Source organism: Panthera onca, chromosome A1 (genome assembly GCF_046562875.1).
Source record: "Panthera onca isolate mPanOnc1 chromosome A1, mPanOnc1 haplotype 2, whole genome shotgun sequence".
NCBI lineage: Eukaryota > Metazoa > Chordata > Mammalia > Carnivora > Felidae > Panthera > Panthera onca.
The window spans coordinates 174,474,468-174,500,978 of record NC_138339.1 but is presented as its reverse complement, the minus strand read 5'-3'; the positions used below and the strand labels follow the sequence as shown (position 1 = coordinate 174,500,978).

Here is a 26,511-nt window from a genome sequence, read left to right as displayed (position 1 = left end):
TAACTCGTCACCTGGGAGTAGGCTGCTGTCTGGTTTCTCTACTTGTGCAATTGAGAGCCAAGAAGTAGCAATTGCTGAGAAACTCAGACGATAGTACAAACATCAGTTTAAGAACTTATTTTCAAAAGTGAAGTAGTTATTATGTATTTTATACACACACACACACACACACTCACACACATATTCCAATATATGTATATTGAGTGCGAAAAAGATGGGAATTGACGTTCACAAATTAAAAAACAATAGCCCCCAACAGATGGACAAAAGTCTGCAAAACAACGTGTTTTTTTTCATTTTTCTTTTTAATAATTTTTTTTACTTCTTGTTAATATAAGATTAAAATTACTCGTTAGGATTACTACAATTAACAATGTTAAATCCTAAGCAGAACACAAATTAATAGCAAGGAATTTTACAATTAGAAGAGAGTTTCATTCACAAAGGAAAGGTAGTTATTAGGTTTAATTTCACTTCTGAATGTTTGCTTTATAAAAGCATTTCTTTCGAAACCATAATTCATTTACATACAATTTTTCTAATACTGAGGATAGAAGCATATACAGTGATCTATTCATTTTCTTCAAGGTTGGAGTTTTTCCACTGTCATTGAGAAATACAACCGTACAATGCTTCCTGGTATTTTCTGACTTTATTTGCATAATATTCAATGTAAGTAAATACCAACTTTTTCATTCCAGCAAGTTCACTCCACCTTTAAATTTCATAAAAGGCATTCATCATTGATTTATTGTGATGTTAGAAAATGTTAGAAAATTTTATTCCTCTTCTATGAACTATAAAATTAGGAAATTGTTTCTCTTAGGAAGACATTATAAAACATAATGTTTGTAAAAAGTTGCATTCACTATAGATAAAAGTAGCTAAGTGTAAGTGATTACCCTCTATTTCTACCTCAGATAGATCTTGCTTTAAATAAATCGTGTGGGAATATGATGAATGAAAATTCTGATGTACCTGAAAAGTAAGCTAGAGGTGGTTATTTGCTTTGTAGAATTATTCATATAGTTCATCTATAAGAAGTAATTTCCCCTGGTACTTTTAACATATCATTGATTTAAACGTAACTTTTCAGAAACACACCTACCATGCACAATTATATCTTCATTTGAACGTTTCTCTTTTAGCTTAAAAACAGGATGTAAAACTGTGTTCCTCAACAACCCCAAGTTCGGAGAGTAAACCTTCCAGACTAGAGTACGTTCATGAAACTTTGCTGAATTTTCCATAGATACTGTTAAAGGCAGGAATGAGATCTATGTGTGGCTGTGGCTAGAAAAGGTCCACAAAGGACCCTGGGCTACATTGATTCTCATGTGCTGCGCCCACTCTCAGATATACCTGTAGCTTTACGAGACTCACTCAGGCTCAAATTCAGTTCAGAATGGGCCTTGTCCATCTCTCTGGCTTTCACAGTCTCATTCCAGGGGATAACACTGCATCTTGATGAATCTTACACCCTTTAGCACCACACACCCCCTATGTAGAAAGTATCTAGCTCCAGGGTCCTCTTCCCACCCATTCTTCACACACATCCATTCCAGTAAAGAGGAGTTGAAATGAGTGGACACACAGGCTACCTTCTAGAACTCTGGCCTCACTCCTGAAGCACAGGTACCAGATATGAGCAGGGGAAATTTACCTTGAAATCTCAGTAACTGTTAACTTCTCAGAAGTAGGGGTCATCTTGGTAAGTATGTGTATCTTAGTAAAGATTGTCCATTCTTATATCTCATGATACAATGATTACTTAGTGGAACACAACCATTTAATTCTGCATTGTCGCATTTTGTATGAATGGTTTGCTTTTAAAATGATAAGACTTAATTGATTAGCATCCATAGGTCACTGTCAGTACAGTGCAGCATTAGTAAATCTAAAGTCAACTCTTAAAAATAAACCAGCGGCATTATACATGAATAATTTCTCATCTGAGAGGCTACTTGGTAAAGTAATTCATTCAGGATCAGCCAAATGAGACCTCAGAGTAATGAAACTCTAATCAAATTGTCCCATATTCAGGATTCTAGCCTCACAGCCTTTTCCAGTCAGCCTTTCCTCGAAGAAGTGTTTCTATACTTGTTAGTAGACTTAAAACGGTAAATTAATTAGGAAACTCTATAACTTAACCCTTCATCTATTTATCACTATAGGATCAATGTTTATCCAGCTATGGAATCTCATGATATGTCTACTGTTAAGAACTGCAGGCTTTGACAAATTCTGGAAAGTCTAATTTACGAAAGAGAATCAAACTGATCATTCATTCACTCAGTCAGTCATTCTCCATCCTATTTGGAAAATAGGATCTTCAAGCACATTGTAAAGGCTACAGAAGAAAAGACACAGAAAGCCTCAGAAAGACAATCAGGAAGGCACCTAAAAGCATAGATGTTTAGAGCTAAACTCATGGAGACTCAGGAAGCACCTGCCCCCCCTACCCCCACCCCATCACAAATTAAGACACTTGGGCTAAGAAAAAATCGAACCACGATCTTGCCCAGGTCTCAAATTACACTGACCTGCAAATTAAAATGAACCCACTCTATCAATTGTGTGTGTGCGCGCGCACGTGCATGTGTGTGTGTTCTCAGAACATGAGGAGGCTTAATCAGTGTGGAAGTTATTATCAGATACCATAAATTGTTAGCTCTACCTTAGTTTGGTGAGAGAAATAGCCTCAAACATTCCAGTTTGAGTCTGTTAAACAAGTAAACCAGCAACTACAGCTAAGCGTCTTCTGTGTTTGGGATAATCACTACAATAGGAAGAACCGTGTCAAACATCTTCAACTAAAGGAGGGACAGCGAGGATTCGTTTGTACATCAGCAGGGTCCTACGGCCGCTTCTCTAGGGAAAGGCGTGAGCTCTCTAGGCTTCTTCTGTGTACTTCTTGTTGCTTAAATGTGTCTCCACTAGGGGTGTGTAGCCTTTCCGAAGTCTTCTATACTGAAGGAAAAACAGCAGCACAAAAAGGCCAACCAGAGCCACCAACATTCCCATAACCACCAAGAGGGTTGTGGACCAACCTGGAGTTTCTTCAACTGCAATAAAAGCAGAAAAGAAGGGTCTACAATGGGGATTTTCATCAGCTGAATACTCTTAGAGAAGAAAAGAATACACCAATTTGTTTTTCACGTGCATTTTTTGTTGATAAAGCAAAACTCTACCGGCCAGGATAAAATTTATCTTTCCCTTCCCCACCAACACTTTGTCATATCCAGAATTGTCTTTCTTGAGGAAATGGCATTCTATTATCTACATACAGGTGATTGCATTTTTAAATTTCTTACGACAAACATTTATACAGAATAAACCCTCCAAGGAAGTATATAACTACTTTCGTGAGTTAGAATCTCATTTGTTAAAGTGTATGCTAAAATAGTATCTGGGGAACTGCAAAATATACACCCCTCAAATGGAGAATTTCAGCTACTTCTCTACCTGTTAATAGGATGATAAATGTGTGAGACAGGTCAGATTGGCTATTACAACAGGAGACATTCAATAGCAGAAGCAGATGAAGTTTGCGCCCATTTAAATAGTTGGGAATGTAATCTGAATCTTCCACATGATAAATCTAATACTTGACTTAAATCTATTTTATAAGCACTCTCCACAAAATTAATGGATTTCATTTTAATATACTTATGCCAGTTTGTCATTTCTTTAAAACTCCCCTTCTCCTTCGCCAGCTATTCTTTTTTTTTTTTTTTTAATTTTTTATTGCTTGTATTTATTTTTGAGAGACAGGGAGGGAGGGGCAGAGAGAGGGAGACACAGAATCTGAAGCTGGCTCCAGTCTCTGAGCCATTAGCACAGAGCCCGACACAGGGCTCGAACTTGTGAAAGGTGAGATCATGACCGAGTTGAAGTCTGGCACTTAACTGACTGAGCCACCCAGGCACCTCATTGGCCAGCTATTCTTAAATTCGATTTCTCTGACCCGGGTTCTTACTCTACATCCTGCATTTGCCTAAATGTAAAATCCTCCTTCTAGGATTTTCCTCCAATTCCACAGACGACCCCTACTCACCCTGAAGCAATTTCTCCAAGAAGATTGTCTGTAATTTTTCTCCTCCTGCTACAATCCAACATCTGTTGCCAGAACCTTATTCTTAAAACACAGATTTTATTCTGCCATTTCTTTGCTCATGAATAAAAAATGATCGTTCTTTTAAATTGTGGTAAAACACACATGACATGTATTTAACCATCACAACTATTTTTAAATGCTCAGTTCTGTGGCGTTAGTGCATTCACACTGTTGTGTGACCGCACCACCATCTATCCATAGGATATTTTTCTCCTTGCAAAACTGAAATAATATCTCCCCAATCCCCCAGCCCCCAGCCCCTGTCTCTATACATTTGACTACTCTAGATACCTCATATAGGTGAAATCATACAGTTTTTGCTGTTTTGTGACTGGCTTATTTCATTTAGCATAAGATCTTCAAGATTCCTTCATGTCATAGCATATGACAGGATTTCCTTCCTTTTTAAGGCTGAGTAGTGTTCCATCGCGTGCATATGCTACAATTTGTTTATCCATCTAGCCCTGGGTAGACATTGAGTTCTTTCTTTTGTCGATTGTGAGTAATGCTGCTATGAACAGAGGTTTACAAATAGCTGTTGGAGTATTTGCTTTCGAATCTTTGCTGGATCATATGGTAATTTGATACTTAAGTTTTTGAGAAACTGCCATATTGTTTTCCGCAGAAGCTATATACCGCATTACATTCCCCCCAGCAGTACAGGAGGTTCCAATTACTCCACACAGCCTAAGTGACACTGGTTATTTACTGCTTTGTCTATAATAGCCATCCTAATGGGTGGAAAGTGGCATCTCATTGTGGTTTTTGCCTAGCTTTTAAGGTCCCCAGTAATCAGATCCGAACTTAATGCGGGTAATCTTCTCCCCAAACCTTCTTCTCCGACCAAGCGTCTTCACACAGTCCTTTATACAGACTGCACCTTTCACAGCTCTTTCCCAGCTCTTCTTCAGTCTAAAATGCTCCCTTCTTTCCACCTCACCTTCAGAAGATCCCCCACATCTTTGAATCTGATTCAAGACGCCTTTCCCAAATGTTCCACTCCCTTCTCCGACCTTAGGTTACAGTTATGTCTCCTCAGAGAGGATTGTAAATTTCTTTGTCAGACCATTAAGTGAAACGTTAATTTGTGTCTTCTAATGAGTTAATGCCTTCTGGGCATATTTAGACTCTCAATCTATACCTGTTAATTAGCTGATGTCAGAGGAAATGGAGGAATGGGCAAATGCACATCCCAAACTTTTTGATTATTACTATGTTCAATTCCAGAGAAAAAAAATGAAGTTTCAAAAAGATATCTCAGCTGTCCAAAGAAAGGAAACTTCAAATAAGTAAGGAGAACAAGTAGGCAAAGTTGCAGGACTAGAAGGAAAAGCAAGGGACAGGTTCCAGGGCCTGAAAGACTCTGAAGTCAGAGAGAGAGAGATGTGAGCTCAGAAGTCATTGTGATTACATCGTAGGCTGAGATTTAGGGAAGAGAAATAGACACAAACAGGGAAAACTCACCAGCAGATGGGCTGTGTGTTTTGGGGGATTCTTGACAAAGTAAGATATTTTTTAATTGTTTTACCTTTTCTCTCTCAGCCTGTCCTAAGATGGTTTAAATGGCACATGGCGCCATACTGGGGCCTCAGCAAATAGAAAAATAGGTGCCTGTGTATAGACACTTATCAAAATATCCTCCCATATTCTGAACCAAGTGGGAAAAGCTAATAAAAAATCTGAAGCTTAAAAACATGACTTAAAGAACGGTGATGAAGAACACGGGTGAAGCCCCATGTAGTCCAATGTGTTGGCAGGCCAACATCAATCTCATAAACCCACCCAGCACGGGTGATATGGGCTAACTGGAAGCAATTGGTGTTGTCACAAGATAATGCAGGAGTGGATGAACAAACAACACAATCCTGTCTTTAATAAAATTTTGATAGTGTATTCATCTTTTTTGCATTAACTTTCATTTCTGAAAAATATTGCATTGCATTATTATTTATCTCAATTCCTGAATTTTTTCGGTCTCCCCTTGAACTCTGTGCTCAGGGCAAGTACTGCACTTGCCTAACCCTGCACTCAGCCCTTCTTTAAGTGACGGCTAAGTCCTGCTAATCCCTGTCCACATGGGCCTAGTGCATTTTGATTTTATTGGGTAGACCTTTCAAACCATGGCCGGTATTTTATTGATTCGGATTACTTATTTATTACATATTATTATTTATTAATTCAGTCATCCAACCAGTCCCTTTTCTGATGGTTAATTGGTCGTTCCAAGGCACATTTTGCTAAATATATATATATATATATATATATATATATATATATATATAGTAGAAAATTGCCAACTGACTTAACCAAACCTGAGTACTTCAGTGTAAGGTCTTGGTTTATATTTTGAAAAAGAAAGAAAAGTTCTTTAGAAGATGCATGAATTACCCACTTAGAAGTTGCATTCATTACCTGGTAGATCGATGGCATAGCTGTAGCCAAGTTGGTCTGCAGTTAAAAAGAATTCCACATTAGTCACGGGAGGGAAGAAAGGAACCATGTTGTACATCCGATTGTGGCCAATGGGCGCCAGTTCCTGAGGCCAGGCATCCACAGGAGGATTGGATCTTTTCATCCACTCATCAAAAATGGCATCAGTAAAGGAATGAAGTACCTACAAGACAGTTGGACACATGGAATTTGACATTGACCTGTCTGTTCCAATCAGGCCAATCAGATTGGAGCTTTCTTTAAAATGGAATGGTGTTCTTCTTGACATGAGGAACTTCTTTATACCCAACTTTATCTTAGTGACATAACCACTGATATTTTTAATTCAGTTTTCAAGGCTGCATGGCATCTCTCCAAACAGGATCATAAACCTCTTTGTCAGTGAACAAACGAAAGTTCATTTGCAGATTTAACACTCATTTGGGAACATCTGATGCCTTCAGTAAATAAGTGTTAATTATTAAGTTGAGAATAAAGGCAAGTATGACAAGATAGATATCCTACTCAATATTCAGAAGCTTTGGTTTTAACAGAAGAGAGAGAGGCTGTGTTTAACAATGTTGCAACACAGACAGGAAAGAAAGAAAGAAAGAAAGAAAGAAAGAAAGAAAGAAAGAAAAGGAAGGAAAGAAGGAAGGAAGGAAGGAAGGAAGGAAGGAAGGAAGGAAGAGAGAGAGAAAGGAGAGAGGGAGAGAGGTGGAGGAAGGAGAGGAAGGAAGGGGGGAAGGAAATCTTCAAAATAGGTTTTCAAATTATTCTCACCAGGTCCAATCTTCTATATACTCATTTTGTAACCCTCTCATTTGGATTTTGGGTGTTATGCTAGCAAAAGAGAATCTAAAAAATGTTGTGATGTGCACAGTGCTCATTTTTATTTCCTCAAGGAAGCTATTAAAGTCCTTTTCAAATACAGCAATTATTTCATGTTTTAAAATATTTAGTAGCAAAGTTTCCACATTTATAGCCCCAATTTTGCAACAGGACATAAATGTGAGAGCTCAGCTCAACCTTTATGCTGGGTTCCTCTTTTTATTCTCAGACTGTAAGTTCAAGGACTTATGGACACTGTCCCCTTCTTTTCCCCTGGGTCCCAAGTGACTGTCATCCGAGAACCTGTCACATGGGCGCAGGGAGGTACTTATTCCAATAAATGCTTATTAAATGAATTCATTCACTCAACCACCATTATTCCTTGTACTCCAATTAGAACACTAGCCAAATTTTACTATAAGTTGTTACTTATTTATCTATTTTCCTCAATAAGACCCTTAATTCCTAAAGGTCAGAGATCAGGTCTTTCTACCTTTGAAGCATGACCTTAGCATGCAACCTGGACAGAGGTGATGTTTAATAAGGAGTTGTTGCCTAAAGACTGTGCCGGGCAAAGTAGTTTTATCTTTTGTACAATTCAACTAAACTGGCCCCTTTCTAGCTGGTGCTGTTTCCTCAGCTTGCAATGCTGTTTCATCTGTTTTCTGACATCGGTTCATCAAGGACCAATGCAATGGTTCCTGCCCTCGAGTATCTTTCCTCATGGCTCCCAGTCTGAATTCACAGCTCTTTGCACTTAGCACCTTTAACTGCATTGCCCTCCTGGCTTATGTTACTGTTGTTAATTTAGTCAATAACATTTTCAAATCTTACCCAAGGTTCCTGGTGGTTAGTTGTCCCTATCAGGCAACAGCGAGAACTTTCTGCCTGTATTGTCTCACATGGATACACAGAGGGTAGTTAAAGGAATCAAGTCATTTACTCAAGGGATAGCTTTTTCCCCCGAGAGGATTTTTTACAGTTCATGGCAAAGACAATCATCTTAAAAACAAAAACATCAAATGTTAAGACCCAGGCCAGGCTTTTGCAGAGATGAAAGATTTTTGTGAATTCTGAAGTCTCAGCTTTGAGTAGCAAAGTTGAAGTTTCAAAGAAATAAAGGCGTAAAGTTTAAAGCAACAGCTTTGGAAGACACGTGACATTCCAAATGATCAATGTTTCCTACAAGTAGAGTTTAGAAAAAGTCATCTTTGAGAAGGGGCATCAGCCCTGGAAAAAGGACTATGTGTTAGCTTTGGTGTAGGTCCCTGAAAAGGTTCCTCATGTCCTGGGAACTCCGGATAAGGTTAGAAGGTTCCCAGGGAGAGAAGTTGTGCTTCCTCCTCTAGCTGTAACCTGGGGAGCCTGCCAGGCTTAAACACAGCTTTCACTGCAAGTATGGAGCCCACGCAGTAAGGGTGGAATGCCTAAAGACTGCAAGCACTCCTGGTTGCTCACCAAACATCCATTCTCCTCTTCTTCCGTTGTAACTTGCTTTGTATTTTGAGTGAAGCAATGTATCAAATTATCCCTGAGATTGAACTAGGTGTCTCTGGATCTGACTTCTAGGAAAGCTCTTTAAAGGTCATGGTCTCAGCTTAAGAGTGTCCCCCTTTCCCTTTCCATTTGCCTTTGCTGCTTCATGGAACATGGATGTGATGGTTGAAGTTGCCGCAGGCATCTTAACAGCCAACTGACAAAGTTAGGAAAAGAGGTCACTCACCAAGGAAGGTAGAGCAGAAAGACAGAAGGGTCCATGATGACTGTGGAGATACTACACCAGCCCTGGACTGCCCGCCACTGGGGCTCTTTTACATAAAGAGAAAAATAAACCTCTTTTTTGCTTGGACTTCTCTAACAGGTTTTCTGTTCTAAGCAGCTGAACCAAACCCTACGTGATACAAAGAAAAAGTATCTAAGGGTGTACCAGAGTGCATTTTGCAAAGAAAGCCACACAATATCTCGAGCTTTTAGATACTGTCTGAGTTCAAGTCAGAGATCAAACTGTGATTAGGAAAAGAGAGAAGGGATTCTCAAGACATGGAAAGATCCAGATTCAGTACTGCAAGAGGCAAATAACTCTTGGAAAGCACCAGAATTCACCCAGTGCAAAGTGTAAATAATTAAGGAGGAGACAAGACTCTGCAGCAATTCATAATTTGGGGAGATAAAAGAACAGGAGAAAAGTAATAAGGAGAGATTATAGGTCTCAGCAGGGCTATAAAAACATTATACAATAAATGCTCTAGTAGGAGCTATACGCAGAGTAGCCAATTTATAGAATGTAGTAAAAACAAGCGAGTGTGTGCTAACGAGATGCAAAGAATGCGATAAACACAATACCACAAGCAATAACATATCCCCCAGAATAAGAAGTCATGCAAGCTGTAGCATAGGTATTTTTGTTAGAATTGTGAACATTGTTCTTGAACAAGATGCCTTCAATTGCTCTTGAGAAGCTAATAGTATCTTTGTTTGACACGAATTAAAAGTGAGCTCGGTTAATCTCTCTTTAAGGGCCAAATGTAATTTGAGGGTAACAAATAAAAGCAAGAGTAAAGTAACAGTACACTGATGTTGCCTTATGTCTGCTACGGAGATACATAGCTATATTTCAGAATTAAAAATGGAGCGCTTCAGGGGAGCCTCAGCGGCTCAGTTGGCTGACTGTCTGACCCTTGATTTCAGCTCAGGTCATGATCCGAGGGTCATGGGATCAAGCCCTGTGCTGGGCTCCTCACTGAGTGTGGAGCCTGCTTAAGATTCTCTCTCTCCCTGTGCCCCTCTACCCTACTTGCACTCTCTCTCTCTCTCTCTCTCTCTCTCTCAAAATAAAAAAATAATAATGATAAAATTAATTGAGTGTTTCAGAAATGAGGTTACAAATTTTGGTACACAAACCTAGTCTGTCTTGCTCCAACAAACTAAGGATAGGTACAGGAAGAAAAAAGTTTCACCTTGGAGGCAGTATTGAAGAAAATGTGACTTTGTGGGCTTTCAAGGTAAAAATTTTTAAATGCAACCCTCGCAGAAGAAAGCAATCAATCAACGGCTGTTGTGCTTACAGACATAAAGAAACTGGGATAAAATACAGGGAAAGCTTCTCTTTTTCGGGATCACTGAAGGATAAAGTTATTATCAAACCTAACCTTCACTTAGATGTCTACACGTTCGGATTCCTGCCACAATGACCACAAAGACACTGGTACATCACCAAAGACCAGCACACTGGTGCTGGTGATGTCCAGAAGACATCAGTCATGGTCAAAGTGAGTATTATTGTGACAATGCTCTGCTCCTCTGAGAACTCATATGTAATCCCTAGGAAGTCACACAATAGACCCTGAGTTTCATATGGGAGGTTCCAATTTAGAACTTAGGGTAGAAGGCACAAATAAAAAGTCAGGTTGGGGGGGCGCCAGGGTGGCTCAGTCGGTTGAGCAGCTGACTTCGGCTCAGGTCATGATCTCACAGCTCATGAGTTGGAGCCCCGTGTCGGGCTCTGTGCTGACAGCTCAGAGCCTGAAACCCGCTTCGGATTCTGTGTCTCCATCTCTCTCTGCCTACCCCCTGCCCCTGCTCACACTCTGTCTCTCTGTCTCTCTCAAAAATAAATAAACATTTAAGAAAAAATAAAAGTTAGGTCGGAATTTCTAAATAAGAGAATTCCTGATTGTAATTCCTAAAAAAATGAGATCTCCTCCCGCTTATGACTTTATGATAATATGTATGTATTCTTGCCTTGTTCTAGCAAGAATCTGAAGCAATATGCGATCAGAATGTTGGTTTCACACTTCCCTAAAGAAACCATATGTAACAGGCATGAAATAGTTCAACAACACCCAGCTTCCACTGAGACTACGCTGTGCCACAAGGAGACGGATATGCCATATGCAGCACATTTAGTGAGACAAGAAACAGTCATAAGAAAAAAGGACATTTCAGCACTAATAGTCTTGCAGGCAGTGCTCAGCCAGGATGTTGTGTGTTTTCCATTTTGCATACTTCTTCTCCCTATCCTTCCCTAGCCACTCTCTCACTGCATCCTGAGCAGACAGAATGGAAGACATCTTCGGGCATTTTGAAGGAGTCCTGTAGATAGTCCACATATACTTGTATTATAGCATTGTATGCACAGTATACATAAGCATACTTACAATATATATAGCATAATTCATTTAAAAGCATGTATTTAAAAAGAAATATCAATTATGTATGGTGACAGATGTAACTAGACTTACTGAGGTGACTGTCTTGTGATATATACAAATATTGAATCATTAGGTTGAACACCTGAAACGAACTTAATTCTACCTGTCAGTTACATCTCAATTAAAGAAAAAAGAAATATCAGTTGAGCCCTTGAGGAAGAAAGCTTATATTTCAAGGATTAAACTTGGAATACATGCAAACAGAGGACTACAAGAGGTTCTGCTATTAGGACGACAGCTTTAAAAGAAGTCATTGTATGTCATAAGCAGGTGGGAAAGAGGGAACCACAGGGATGTTAGAAGAGATTCTAGATAAGAACTGAGGTACTCCCAGGGCATGCGTGTCTGAGGGATCACGAAAGCACTATGAGAAAGGAACCCACATCAATGGTCTAACCACCTTAGATTTACATAGAAATGTGGTTTGCCATTATGCTACTTAATTTCATCCATAATGAAGTGCATATAGTTCATTTCTCAGTATAGGTTGAGTTCTCAATAGAGCATGGGTTTATCCATATAAAGTATAGAGTTGAAAGGAACTTCTTCAGGTACCTTTTAGCTCCTGCCAAGTTCCAAAGCCAAACTATCTCCCAGACTGAGCGAATAGAAATCCTGCCACCCTGGGAGACCCAGCTCAAGCGGATGGCCAGCCACCAATACCTCGGCTCTCATAAAACTTACCAAGATGTTACACTACTTAAGAATTAGTGACTTTATCTGAGACGTTTAAAAATACATGTATTGTATAAATAAATGTAGCATTTTAAAAACTGGAACATTTAATCATGATAAAACCAATGCCCTCTCTTTTCAAAAGCCAAGCAAAATTATTCAAACTTGCCTTTCACCAATTAGTGTTAATTCCTATTAACATGATCTAACAGGACTAAATTTACTCAGCTATAATAAAAGCTATTGTGAAAGGATTAAATTAAGATTGTCTAAACTGACAAAAAGCAGATTGTAGCTAGAAGACTCAACATGGGGAAGTTTTTTTTCTTTTCTATAGCATTTTTTAAATTTTATTTAAATCCAAGCTAGGTAACAAATACGTCATAATGGTCTCAGGAGAATTTAGTGATTCATCATGACATATGACGCCCAGTCTCATCCTGACAAGCGCCCTCCTCAATGCCCATCCGATTTAGTCCTGCCCCCACCCAACACCCCTCCAGCAACCCTCAGTTTGGTCTCTATATTTAAGCATCTCTATGGTCTGCCTCCTTCTCTGTTTTTATCTCATTTTTCCTTGAACATGGGGAAATTTTTGAGTAGGAAACTTATCTAAAGATCTCTGTTCAGCCACTTACTGGTTCATACACTCTTGTACACATTTTTTTAGCCTCTCTGACCTTCGTTTTCCCCATATTTAACATGAGGAGGGCAGTCTAGTACACACAGTTTTGTGAAGTTAGAGATTGTGTTTGCATGATGCCTAATATAGAGACTGGCACATTAACAGATGCTTAGCAATGTAAACAGTCTCCTAACAAAACGCACCGAGCACCAACTTAGTGCCAGGTACTGTCCTAGACGCTGGGTGTGGTGTCAATGATCAAAGTAACTTCCCAAACCGTAGTGAAAGCTAGAAACTACATTTTTGTATGAACAGAGAATTCGATTTACGGGACAACTAAAATGTCAGAAGAAGATGTGGTATTTTGTTACTGACTTACATAGAGAACAGATCGCTTTCACTAATTCTCTTATGAACCTTTAGTTGTTCTTTTTTGTCTTTCCAAAAGTCATTATCCTACAAGAACAGATAGATCACAAAAGGAAACGTAAATTCATGAAAAGATTCTGAACTTCATTATGTAAATTAAAGCTCACTGAAATACCATTTTCACCTATCCCATTAGCAAAGATGAAAAAGTGGAATAGCACACTGGATTAATGAGAGAGAGTTGGGGAATTGCCACTCTGCTGCATAGCTGGTTGGAGGGAAAATTATTCAACCTTAAGGAGGGCCATTTGGCAATACCTAGTGACCTTTCAAATACACTTATTTTTTTTAAATTTTTTATTACATTTATTTATTTTTGAGAGGCAGAGAGAGACAGAGTGTGAGCGGGGCAGGGGCAGAGAGAGAGGCAGACACAGAATCTGAAGCAGGCTCCTGGCTCTGAGCGGTCAGCACAGAGACTGACGTGGGGCTCGAACCCATGAACTGTGAGATCATGGCCTGAGCTGAAGTCGGATGCTTAACCGACTGAGCCACCCAAGCACCCCTCAAATACACTTATTTAATCTTTGACCTAGCAATTCTGTTCTCACTTACCCTACATGTTCATGCACTGTAGCATTGTTTGCAAAGCAAGGGACTAGAAACCACCTACATGCCCATCGATAAAAAGCTGGTTAAAAATTTCAGGATAAAATCTGCACTGTAGAATACAATACAGTCATAAAAAAGGAATGAGAATGCCCTTCATAAATGGATACAGAAAAATTTAGAATAAGTATAAAAAAAGAAAAGGAAAGGAAAAAAACACAAAAAAATGAAGTCACAGAATGTCTATAGTATGCTACCATTCAGATAACATATTTGTATATTCATAAAATATATCTGGAAGAATAGGAAAAAATGATAATGGATAGCCTAGAGAGACTTCATTTCATTTCATGTCTTTTATATTTGAACCTCTTATGAGTATTATCTATTTTTAAATTTTTAAATGAAAACATTTAGGAAACTATGTAACAACCTAAAATGTGTGCATTATAACTGCAATTGTGCAAACATAGACTATGAGAGGAAATAAGCAGAAAATTGAGATGGAATTATGGACATGTAAAAACTTTTTTGCCAATATTTCTGTAACTATAAATCATTAGGAATCATAAGCTATTAAAAAATTTAAAGTTGACATAAAACAACAGTAACTTAAATACTCAAGGTATTAGCCTAATTATGATTTATCTTTCATAAGAAAGATAAATTAAATGGATCCATTTTTAAGTGCTTCACTCTTGGGAAGAGAGAAGCAAAATGTCCTATATACATCTTTTTAAAATTTTTAACTAGGGTCACCTAGGTGGCTCAGTCAGTTGGACAGTTAGGCATCTGCCTTTGGCTCAGGTCATGATCTCACAGTTGGTGAGTTCGAGCCCTGCATCCGGCTCTGTGCTGTCAGCACAGAGCCTGCTTTGGTTCATCTGTCCCCTTCTCTCTCTCTCTCCCCCTCCCTTGCTCCTGCTTGCTGTTTCTCTTAAAGAATAAATAAACATTACAAAATTTTTAATAAAAATAAATTAAATTTTTAACTAAACGCATACTAACTTAGAAACATTTTATACTTGTCATTATGACCTATTAATTAGGTCATGATGACCTAATTAATGACCCATTAATAAGGGGATTAACTTCATGCAGTCCATTAGATTTTTGTTTGGGGAAACTCATTTTCTCTTTTCTTGCTTTATATTCCTAAATTAATGGAGCTATCTTACGCAACCATTACTCACTGTTAAGAAACACAAATGATTATAAGACTACTTACACATCTTATCCCCTGTAGAATTTTCAGTGTATAAGGTGACAAACACATGAGCTGTGCAGTGAGTATTGTATGTGCAACCTATGAATCCCCAGCCACTTGAAATTGAAAGTATTAGTGCTTGCCAAATGTACCTTTCTAAAAGGATAACATCCAAATACAGCCCTACGAATAATAGCTTTGAAATTGGGAAGAAAATGTTAAGTCTCTGACATAGTTTCTTTCTTGGCAATTAACTCAACTACTTAACTTTAGGGTCTATTGGATTTCCTCCCTCCCCACCCTGCCGCTTAGATAATATCTAAATTCAATATTGAAGACAGCACTACTTAGCATTTCCGTGACCTAATCTTATTTTCCATGATAAATGTGTGCATTTCTGTCAATTACCTTATGAATTATTAGAACTTCAGAGACTGGTTCAGAGTTTTTTCCTGTATTTTAACATTAGATCTTTTACTCATTATTGTGATCACATACAACTTTGTACCTCTCTTGCTTGAAGAGATTTCATGAAAATAATTTTAATAAGTGTGGTATGCAATATATTTGCATAAATTGCCTCATGAATTTGAAATTCTAGAAGCTATCACTCTTTTAATTGAAATGCTTTAACCTGGATCTCAATATGTGAAAAAATTATTTAAGGCTGAATTGGCTTCAACATGAAACCCTAGGTAAGTAGCCTAAAGAAACTGTGAGTTCTGGAACTCATGCCCAAACATTATTCCTTCCGTGCCCGCAAAGAGAGGTTTTGGCTTTCTGTCTATTCACATGCACATGACAACAGATACCAAAGAAAAACAGAATTTTAAATATTAAAGGTAGTAAAAGTAATGAAGACAAGGATGATTAAACATCTAGTAACTTTGAGCTACATGTAAGTCACAGAATTAGAATTCCTCATCCATAAAGCCATAATGTGAGCTCCCAGCTAGAGCAGGAATGAAACAGACTAAGGAGATAGTCCTACAGAGAAGGGACATTTAATTCCTTAGAGGAGGAGTTGGCGAACTAAAAGCCTGTAGGCCAAACAAAGTTCACCACCTGTTTTTTAAATAAAGTTTTATTAGAACACCACACTCACTTGTTCATGTACTGTCTATGGCTGCTTTCACGCTGCAGTGGCAGGGGTGAAGTAGTTACAACAGAGATCATTTGGCCTGCAAACCCTAAAACATATGCAATCGATAGGGCCATTCACAGAAAAGTGAGTGAAGCCCTACGTGCTTACTAGGCATCCTCCAAAGAAGGAGATAAGAGGTAACGATCCTTGAAACTTAGGATGCTGAAAAGCAAATTACCAGCATCGCCTTTATTTCCTTTACTAGGAGAGAAAGGTCATGTGGGGGTGTATAATCCGTAATCAGTCAGAAGATTCTGCTGTTCTCCCCCTAACATTTTGGAGTACTGGGTAAGGAGTGGTGTCACATTTTTCCTCATGAATAGGGACAGTGTGTGGGCATTATATTGTTGAAAACGTATGCTCTATAAAATCTTATTTAGAGAAATACAGTATCGGTAACGAGATGTGAAGTTATATACCAGAGAAGGGAGACACAAGAACTCCTTGGCATAGGCTGATGGCTGAGACAAGAGCCAGAAAAATGATGTGAAATATCAAGTCAGAACCCATGAATGAGGCAAGCATCCTACAGAAGAGAGAAGACAGCTGTGGAGGCTTTAAACAGAAGCCCCCACCTTGCTGGAGGTTGGGACTAAGAGTCCACATTTCTGATGACCCCTTCGTGTTTTCCTACACACAAATATGAGGGCAGAAACGCTTTTTGAGAAAAAGAAACAGCTCCATCCACTGCTCTGTATCCAGATCTCCTATAACTCACCCTTGCCAGGAGTTCATCCATCCTGGAGCCCAGAAAGCTATCTAGACCCTCACACCATCATGCAAGCTTAGAGCATTGTGAGCTATACCTTTACCCTCCTTCATATCTCCTTTTTTTTTTTTTTTGTACCTTGGGTGGAGTAAAAATAATAAATCACCTCTGAAATAACTCTGACTTTGTGCTTGTCAGTAAAATTGCCTTAGGGCACAACTGTCTGCTATGGAGAACAAGATAAAAAACCTTAATTAAGGTTTAGCAATTCAAAGCCAACATATAGTTCTCTAATTCTTTCCCAGCAACAACCATGAAACACATTGTTATTTTACAATAACTGTTGTGTTGTACTTGGCAGTTTCTAAAGCAGCTTCATATTATTCTAATCTATTAAGTGTTGCATTAATGAGCACACCCTCCTCCGACACCAGATCGAGCCCCGTGACCTGCACTTTGCAGAGTGCTCCATGTAATTCAGTAAGACTCCCAAGGTTGCACAATTCAGGACTAAAGGCAACTTACTTGACTTACAATCCATTGTTCTTCTGACTATGCCATGTGGCCTTCCAGGAGTCCAGAAAAACAAACTGCTATCAACTGATGGTTTCAGGATACACTGTGATAGGGACTGAATTACGGCCCCCTCAAATTCATACGTTGAAGCTCTAACCCCCAATGTGACTGTATTCAGAGATGGGACCAATAAACAGGTAATTAGCGTTAAATAAGGTCATATGTGTGGGGCCCTGAGAGGATGGGACTGGTGTTCCTATAAGAAGAAACACTAGAGAGCTCGCTGCTTCTCTTTCCACTTAAGTACACATCACCAAGAAGGCAGTGGTCTATAAGCCAGGAAGAGAGCTTTCACCAGGAACCAAAGCATTCAGCACCTTGAACTTGAACTTTCAGTCTCCAGAACTCAGCAACCTGAGCTGACTAAGACCCATTGTTAAGATTAACACTAAGGTGAGAAAAACTCTAGGAAAAAAATAACATAAAGTTATTGCTACAACATACAATCTATACTAGATAAGAGTTTAAATTCAAAGCACTGGCAAAATAAAAAAGGAACGGTGGTGAAATTTCTTCTTCTAGTTGCTTTGAAACTCTCCAGGACACACAACCCTGAAGACGGGGTTAAAATAGTAGATGGTCAGTTAAGTATCTGTAAAGCAGAGACACTGCTTTAGGGGTTCAGCAGCTGAGATTCAAATGTTTAAGATGTCTTAAAGCTTCTACACCAACGCTGGCAAGCTGTACTTGAGGGGCGGAAAAGCAGCCTCTGGACAACCTGGAGCTGACCTGGCACTATCAGGTAGGCCCGGGTGTTCTGCCAAAGGTAGAACAATCATGGGACATCAACATCAGACAAAGTCACCCTGTGACCCTCCGTGATGGATCAGGACAAAACCAAGGCAATTCTGCACCAGCGTCGGAGTGCAGACAAAAGTGAACAGAGTCCAAACCGCAAAATACCTAACATGAACTTTAGACCTTTCCTGGCCAATACGAGCGACTGCCACTGCTCTCTCAATTACTAACAATTGTTGGGAGGGGCGCCTGTGTGGCTCAGTCGGTTAAGCGGCCGACTTCAGCTCAGGTCATGATCTCGCGGTCCGTGAGTTCAAGCCCCGCGTCGGGCTCTGGGCTGAGGGCTCAGAGCCTGGAGCCTGCTTCCGATTCTGTGTCTCCCTCTCTCTCTGCCCCTCCCCCGTTCATGCTCTGTCTCTCTCTGTCTCAAAAATAAAACATTTAAAAAAATTAAAAAAAAAAATGTTGGGATACTCAGTCATAGAATCCAGACAGCATCCGATGCAGGGCAAGGCCCTGCCTCCTTAAACCCTCCCCAGATCCGCTAGCACAAGCCCAGATCCCTTCATTCTCTTCCAGCACCTGAGCCACCCGGTGGTTTCCCAGTCTGTCGCTGCGACAAAGACTAAAGCCAACAGTGTTCCACAACAGGTACGTTCCTTGCCGTCTTTGACTGGAGGGTACAGCCCAAGGACAGCTGGGGTGACGTGGCCCTGACCTGCACCTCCTTATTTTGCCAGTCTCAAGACAGCCCCTTGGTGAGCAGGTTTTTAAAACGAATAAGGCTTGGAATTCTAACACTTAGCATCCCATCAAGTGTCTTCCTGTTTTACCTTTTGTTAATTATTTAGTTAGTTAGTTAGCATTTCTTCGGTTTTTGAGAGGCAGAGAGAGACAGTATGAGCGGGAAAAGGAAAGAGAGAGAGGGATCCGAAGCAGGCTCCAGGCCCCGAGCTGTCAGCACAGGGCCCGATGCAGAGCTCGAACTCACGGACAGTGAGATCATGACCTGAGCCGACGTCGGACACTTAACGGACTGAGCCACCCAGGTGCCCGTTTTCCTTTTGTTTTAAAGTGAGACAAACCTATCAAGGGAGTTCATTACACCATTAATTTTAAAGAATTATGAGGTTCCTCCATAATCAACAGAAGCTCTCCGTACTTGCTGTATTTCCTCTCAGAGATATGAAGCCAGCTAATAAATTAAAGAACATCACATGCAGTTTCTGTATTAAAGGAAAGCATTTGTCGTACTATTGTGGCCAGCACCTCTTCTCCACTCTCCGCCCCTCTACTGGCTGACACAAACTTTCTTTCCCGCACGGAACTCCCTAAAGTGGCCCACACTCATTGGTGGGAAGGGGAGAGGGGTGAACATGTGACCTTAGTCTGGCCAATCAGAATACCTCATTCCCCTTGCCACACTGATTGGTTCAGGGAGGGCACATTATCCTGGCCTGGCCAATCGTGGAACCGTTCTCTGTTACTATGGTAGCATGGCTACTTCCTCCCCCTGTGATAAGCTGGCAGAGTGCACATTTGTGGCTGTCAACGGCTAGCTCAACTACCACGTAGGAAGAGGTTGTTTATGAAGACAGACGCAGGGAGCTAGCTGACGTCATTTGAGCCCCCAGATTCAGCCATACCTGAAGCCGGTGGCATTTCTCAGTTTCCCAGTTAAGTCAAAATATTCATTTTCTTATTCTAAATTAATGTGAGTAGACTCTTTCATTTGCCAACCAAAAAGAAATGACTGAATATACAATTAAGTTTGCAAACTGACCCAAACCATTCAGCACTACCAGGTTCTCTTACCTATCAGTGGCCTCCTACGTTTGGGGGTAGGTAGTGGCCATAGTGCCCTCCCCATCTCAAATGAACGTGTTCCTAGGTGGCGTGGAACCATGAAAGCAAGTGAAGACCAGCTTCTGGTCAACCTACAAGCATTGATTAGCGAGTAGACACAGAAGGCCTAAAAGAACCTATTCTTGTACTCTGAAGGAAGCCCACACTCTCTTCTGGCAAGTATCTGACATGAAAGATTCAGTCCAAAGCGGACACAATGACATGGAGACAGCAGGAGCAGCTCATTTATAGGCAGAATGCTTTGCAAAACGAGGGGGCCCAGGACCAAACGGCAAACAGGGCCGTGGACTTGTGTGCTGCTCCGAAGTTGCCAAGTGGTTGGGTTCCATGCAAGGGTCATGGTGGTCCCACCGTTCATCTTCAACACCACTCATCTGATCATTGAAAAGTTATTTCCATTTTACTAATTTATTATATAAATTATGCTAAATTGTGATATGATTTATAATATCATTATGCTAACTTATGAATCGACCTCTGGACTATAAACTCCTGTCTGGGGTCATTCCAAAGCTAGTCATCTCTAAAGCATGGGTTTCTAAAGAGGGGACTTTAAATGCTATATAACCACCTGTGTGGTGTAGAGTAAAATGAATTCACATATGAATACATCCCAATGTTCACACAGAGAAAACACACACACACACACACACACACACACACACACACGAAACCTTAATCTTTCTGAAAAGCAAATACATCCAACGTATTATCTAGAAAATTTTCCATCTATTCTGAACCTTTGAACATACCACAAAAATGGGATCATTGGCAGCAGAGTGTGGCAAAGCGCTTGTCCCGTTCAAGAAGGAATGAACCAAGTTATGCAGGCTCATCATTTGAGAGTCCAGGATCCCGTTTGCTTTATCAAACCCTTCCAGGGCATTCCTGAGAGAAATCAATATGTCAGCAACGAGAGTCACGATTGATAAAGGTCTCTTTTTATTGTTTCCAACCTGAATAATAGTCTTCTAACTTGAGATGGGGCAGGGAAAGGGGAAGCTCTGTCACAGCTCATTAACTGCAACTTAGTCCCAACCTTTAATAATGATCTTAATAAGGGGAGGGAACTCTTGATCACTGCTACTACTGCACTGCTCAGTGGGATTACACCTCTTTTATGTGTACTGTATGACCAATTTTTACCTTCATATCTGTCTCCCATGCCAGGCTATGAACTCTTAGAAGACACAGACTGTGTTTTCTTGTGATTTTTATTGCCAGGGATCAATACCATGCCCAGCACATGGCCAGTGATCAGAAATATTTTTGGAATTAATATAAAATCTTATATTCCCATTTCTCAACTAAACAGACCTCTGGCTTGAGAGTGAGAAATAAGTATGGATGTAAATAATATTTTAAACAAAGATGAATAGGGCTTCAAAAAGGCATGATGGATAGATTCATGGTCTGTGATCAGTTATATTCAGCCTTCGAAACATATCTCCAAACTTTTCTTACCCTTGTCTTTTTCCCCTCCCCATTTTGTAGGAAATTCAAATTGTCTTCATCCTAACTCAAGGATCCTCAGATTGAGGCGTACATGGGAATCACTGAAGAAAAACACATATTTCATGCCCCACTTTCAGAGTGTCTGGTTCAGTTGGTGTGGGCTGGGTTTCACAATCTGTCTTTCCAACCAGCTCCCAAGTGATGCCCATTATGGTGGTCTAGGCACCACACCTTGATAACCACTCCTTTAACTCAAATCTATAAAGATTACACTCCATTTCAACAGCATGTTTACTACAGTAAAAAAATGAATGCATACTCCTTCTCAAACCGTCTTAGGTGTCAGCCTTTACATGACCTTGGACACTACTTGAGGTCTGTGTCTAATGCCAACGCAGACTATGAGCTCTGCTGCACTTAGCACAGCCTCTGCGTTTACATTCAGTTTACTCCTGTCCAGCCCCAAATAACACATCGGTTGTATAATTTACACACAGTTAGAGAGACTCTGGTTTGGAAGACCATGAATCTATCCACCGTGCCTTTTTGGAGCCCCATTCATCTTTGTTTAAAATCTTATTTACATCTGTACTTATTTCTTACAATTCTTAAAGTCTTTTTAGAGGGAGAGAATTATTAGTTGGCCTTTAAATTTCAAGTATTGTAATGTCATTGCTGTGCTATAATTTGAGTTGAATTTAGTCTGTAATACTCCTCGGAGATCTTAGACCTCACTGTTACGGTCTATGGCTGATAAATTTAAAAGAAAAGAAAGAGCACGAGCAAATGTTTTTAAATACTATATTTAATGAAGTACCCTGGTTCTGAAGACAGTGCTTATATATGTGCCATAATTAGAAATACAAAAGATGGTTTTGAATAGCTAAGTTAGAAGATATTAAAACCACACTACCCATTAGAGTGGGTGGATGATGAGTTTCCTAACAGTGGCTCCTTGTTATCCTTGCTCATCAAGCCCTTACCTAGCTTTGTAAATGACTCCCAACACTGGATTTCCTTCCAGTTCATTACAACCGCAGGCATGAAAATCCAAAATATTGTAAACTGCCAGTCTAACAGAGCTCAGAGCACCAACCTGAAGCTGAAGGTAGAGTTCTGGAAGAAAGGGGGATTGTCAAACTTCTTGAGAGACAGACAATCTTGCACGTCTTTTAAAGTTGGCAGTTTCTCACTATTTCTTCCCACTTGATTTCTTCTCAACAGACCTTCGGAGGTTCCGTTACACAGGGTGACCCGGCGGTTATAATCATCTAGGCTAAGGGTTGTAAGGAGAGTGAAAATAGCATGTTTTAATTTGTGGCTACTATCATAACTTTGGGCCAAGCAAACCAAGCAAAAACTTAGTCATAATAAAATCTTATTATAGTTACCTTACAAGGGTCAAAAATATGTGGTAAAAGTACTATCTTCAAAAGTAATTATGGATTAAAGAGTTTCAAAAAACCAGATGCATAAAATATGCATATATGTGAAGATAAAGTACCATTCCGTTGGAAAGTAAGAAAGTTTATAAGCAAGATGGTGACTCCTAGGAGGTGCATTTGAATGATGAGTAACTGAAGAGAGAGCAGGGTGACCTGTTTTATACCCAGCTAAGCCAGTGTTGGCAGAAATGGCTGCGTAAGGCTAGGAGAACATTTTAGGCAAACTGAAGGCAAATGAAGGGCACCAGAGTAAAAACAGACAAAACTAGGTAGAGGAGAGATATTAAGAAAAAAGTTGCATGAGAAAGTGTTCCAAGATGGCAGGGATAGCTATGTGGTAAACACAGAGGCTGAGAAGGTTCCACACCCATAAAAGATTACACCCTACAAGTTTGTTGTGGCCTAGAATTCCACCAGTAGAGCATTATTTCACTGCAGGAGATAAAACATCAAAGATGTTTCTGTGTGGGTTTTAATGGGTAAGGGGATAGTCCTGGGTCTGTGAGAATAGAATCAGTGCACACGTGAGGATGAAAGAGGCCAGTACCAGAAAACAAGGCAGAAAGGCCTCCAAGGCAGCATTTCCCAAGTGTGTGCCAGTGACACAGTCTGTGAAGTAAGTGTGTCAGAGTTGGGTGAGTTTAGGCTCCCTCTAAGAGTACACTTCCATAGGAAAGTCTCGGAGATGTTCTAAAATGTAAAACCTTTGTAACTCAGCATTCCTTAAATGTGTTTGATTGGACCACCTATTAATTCCCCAAGGAGCTATGAGAAATGGGGCTTTATGGGATTATGGCATCATGTCAAAAAGCACTTCTTACATCCCTGCATGTTGTAGGGCACTCTCCACAGGGCTGCAGGGAAAGCTCAGAATGGAGGAGACAGGATCCCTGCCAGCTTGACCTGCACCCCTGCAGACACGTGCACACCCACACTGGGGGCGTTGACAAGGAAGCTCGATGCCATGGAGCAGGAGAAAGACACAGGGCGGGAGAGCTAGAGCAGTCTGGTTAAAAACAGGAGGATTTGGAGGAAACAGATGAATAAAGGAAGGCAGAAGAGCCTTGTGGGGAATTTTTCCTGAGATGTGTGCCAGGGAAAAGAAACCAATCTAAGGGATCATGGAGGACAAGGTTCCCCATGGGCGGCAGGTTGCTCATCTGCTTATGTGTTCTTCAGTATTTCAGAGATCATTCTCCCCTGCCCCATCCCTGGTCCCTCTCAGCTCACCATCGCCCGATGGTCCAGCCATACCAGACTGCTTCCAGAGACTTCTATAGCTTCATACATAATGTTCCCTCCACCTAGGACACACTCACCACCCCACCCTACATCTGCTTAAGGTCTGTGCCTCCGCATCTTAGAGGATTTCCCTGCCTCTCTTCTTGGCTTTCCACTTATACCTATCATGATACTTTTCACGCTGTATTGTAATTTGTTTACACACAATCTGCCTTTGTAAACATAAAACCATAGTCAAGTGGGAAGCTCTTTTATCCATCCTTGTATTGCCAGTACTATTTCACTGCTTGGAATATGATCAGTGCTTAAGAATGTTTGGATGAATGCAGAAACTACTTCTAATTTTAAAACAGTTGATCTAGGGGCGCCTGGGCGGGGGGGGCTCCGTTGGTTGAGCATCTGACTCTTGATTTTGGCCTGGGTCATGATCTCACAGTTCGTGGGATTGAGCCTCGCATCTGGCTTTGCGCTGACAGTGTGGAACCTGCTTGGGGTTCTGTCTCTCCCTCTGGGCCTCTCTCCTGCTCGTGCTCTCCCTCTTTCTCTCACTCTCAAAATAAATAAACATTAAAAAAAAAGAAGAAAACACTTGATCTAGAAATTATGACCAAGCACATTCAATTCCATACCTGCATTTTTTTTTTATTAAGGGGCTTAGAATTTTTAAAAATCCTACCTCCTTCAGGAAAATAATTTTCAGCAACATGGAAACAGAACTCAACACACATTAGAAATAGAAATATAAAGTGCCTCTCCATCTCTCAGACACAAGAAAATGTGGTCTCTGTATTTCCATTGCAGGTATATATGCCATTACCTATCACAGATAACTTCCCAGCTGGAGAATCTTGAGTTCCGGCTAATTAGAGTTGGATCATCTTGTCTTGCTGCCCCAAACAGCTGGTCTGTGCACACGTCACATTCGTTCTTTCCAGTGGCAAAGTTCCAGTAGGGCAAAGCAAAGGACTCGTTGCCAATAAGGCGCTAAAAGCAAAGGGCAAGCCTAGTTATTTAACTCATAATATCAAATACAACAAGAAAGCATGGAAAGCAAAGACTGTTATGGGTCTTGACCAAATGCAAAATTAAAAGTACCCAATGCATAGTTTTGACCAACCTGGAGATCCCTTTCCAGCCACAGCAAATGGTACCGGTGCCAGGTAACGAAGGCGGGTCCTTGGTGTGAGAAGTCTATGGCCTTGTATGGGCGCCCTGGTCCTAAAGCAATTGGGAAACATGCTAAAGATTGTGGAATAGAATTTTTCAAATGTCAAACCCTTACCCCATTGGGATGGGTCTACAGAGCCAATAAGTCCATGCTGTTTTAATTGAAAAAAAATTTTTTTTTGGTTTTGTCATTTTTTTTTGGTTTTTCATTGTCCCTCTGAAACCAACAACAGCAACAACAGAACAATTTCGGAAGCAACTAACACTTTTAGGATAAATTCTCCTTCATCTCTCAGAAGTTTGATTGTCAACAGAGATCGAGAGAAATTCAGGTCACTTTCAGCTTTGAGAGCCCTGACATATTTTTAAGCAGCATTTCATTAAGATGAAATAAAGGTATCCAAAGGATAGACCACGAAGCCCTCAATGAAATACATTTTCAAAAGACATTTATCAACCTGTTCCTTATAAACGCACACATTCATAAGGGAGGGATTAATTAATAGTAAAGTAACTTCAACTGCACTTAGTCCTAATTCAGGCATTTATGAAACTGGGAAGAACTTTCCGTTCTTTTGGGTTTTGCCTCAGCCATTGATCAGTTAAAACCACTAGCTGACAAGCATGGTCGCCAAGACTAGAAGAGAGAGAAATACATCCAAACCAATTTGGCTGGCCATTGGAACTGCCAATTGTAGTGAAAAGCTGTGGGCAATTTAATGACCTCCTTACTGCCTGTTCTATGCTTCTTCCTCTTTCGTAACAGCTTTTAGTGGTTATGTAGAAACTTTAGCTAACTTTAGTTCTTTTTCAAAGTGCCTATCATAACTTCAGAAAGCTGAACAGACACAAATATAAATTTAATTCCTAGATCCAACCAGAAATTATAGTCTTCTGTCCCTCCAGAGAGACTACTCTTTCATAAAGCAAAAATTCCTCAGAGTGATGACAGGAAAACTACACAGGTTTATAGCCAGAAGAGCCTCCTTATCTATCGATAAAGAAAGACAAATGCTTACCCGAGAGCAGATTTTAAGGGACTCACACTGAGGAAAGAATGGTTGTCACGGATGATGGCTACATCATCCTTTTTAA

At 40.1% G+C, this 26,511-nt stretch overlaps 1 protein-coding gene and 1 long non-coding RNA gene across 3 annotated transcripts in view; one reads left to right on the top strand and one right to left on the bottom strand.

The window, feature by feature from the left end:
* Positions 1–286: 286 nt before the first annotated feature.
* The window catches only part of DCT (dopachrome tautomerase), a 36,894-nt gene continuing 10,669 nt past the window's right edge, over positions 287–26,511 (bottom strand). The window contains exons 3-8 of the mRNA XM_060636853.3: positions 25,367–25,467; positions 25,067–25,233; positions 22,659–22,838; positions 20,860–20,995; positions 6,530–6,731; positions 287–3,065 (exon numbers count right to left, since the gene is read on the bottom strand). Coding sequence (XP_060492836.2) covers positions 2,893–3,065; positions 6,530–6,731; positions 20,860–20,995; positions 22,659–22,838; positions 25,067–25,233; positions 25,367–25,467 — 959 coding nt within the window. The 3' untranslated portion in view covers positions 287–2,892. The remainder of the gene's footprint in view (positions 3,066–6,529; positions 6,732–20,859; positions 20,996–22,658; positions 22,839–25,066; positions 25,234–25,366; positions 25,468–26,511) is intronic.
* The window catches only part of LOC132681922 (uncharacterized), a 38,999-nt gene continuing 32,238 nt past the window's right edge, over positions 19,751–26,511 (top strand). For both annotated transcript variants that reach the window (XR_013549934.1, XR_013549935.1), the window contains exon 1: positions 19,751–19,917. This is a non-coding gene — a long non-coding RNA (uncharacterized LOC132681922). The remainder of the gene's footprint in view (positions 19,918–26,511) is intronic.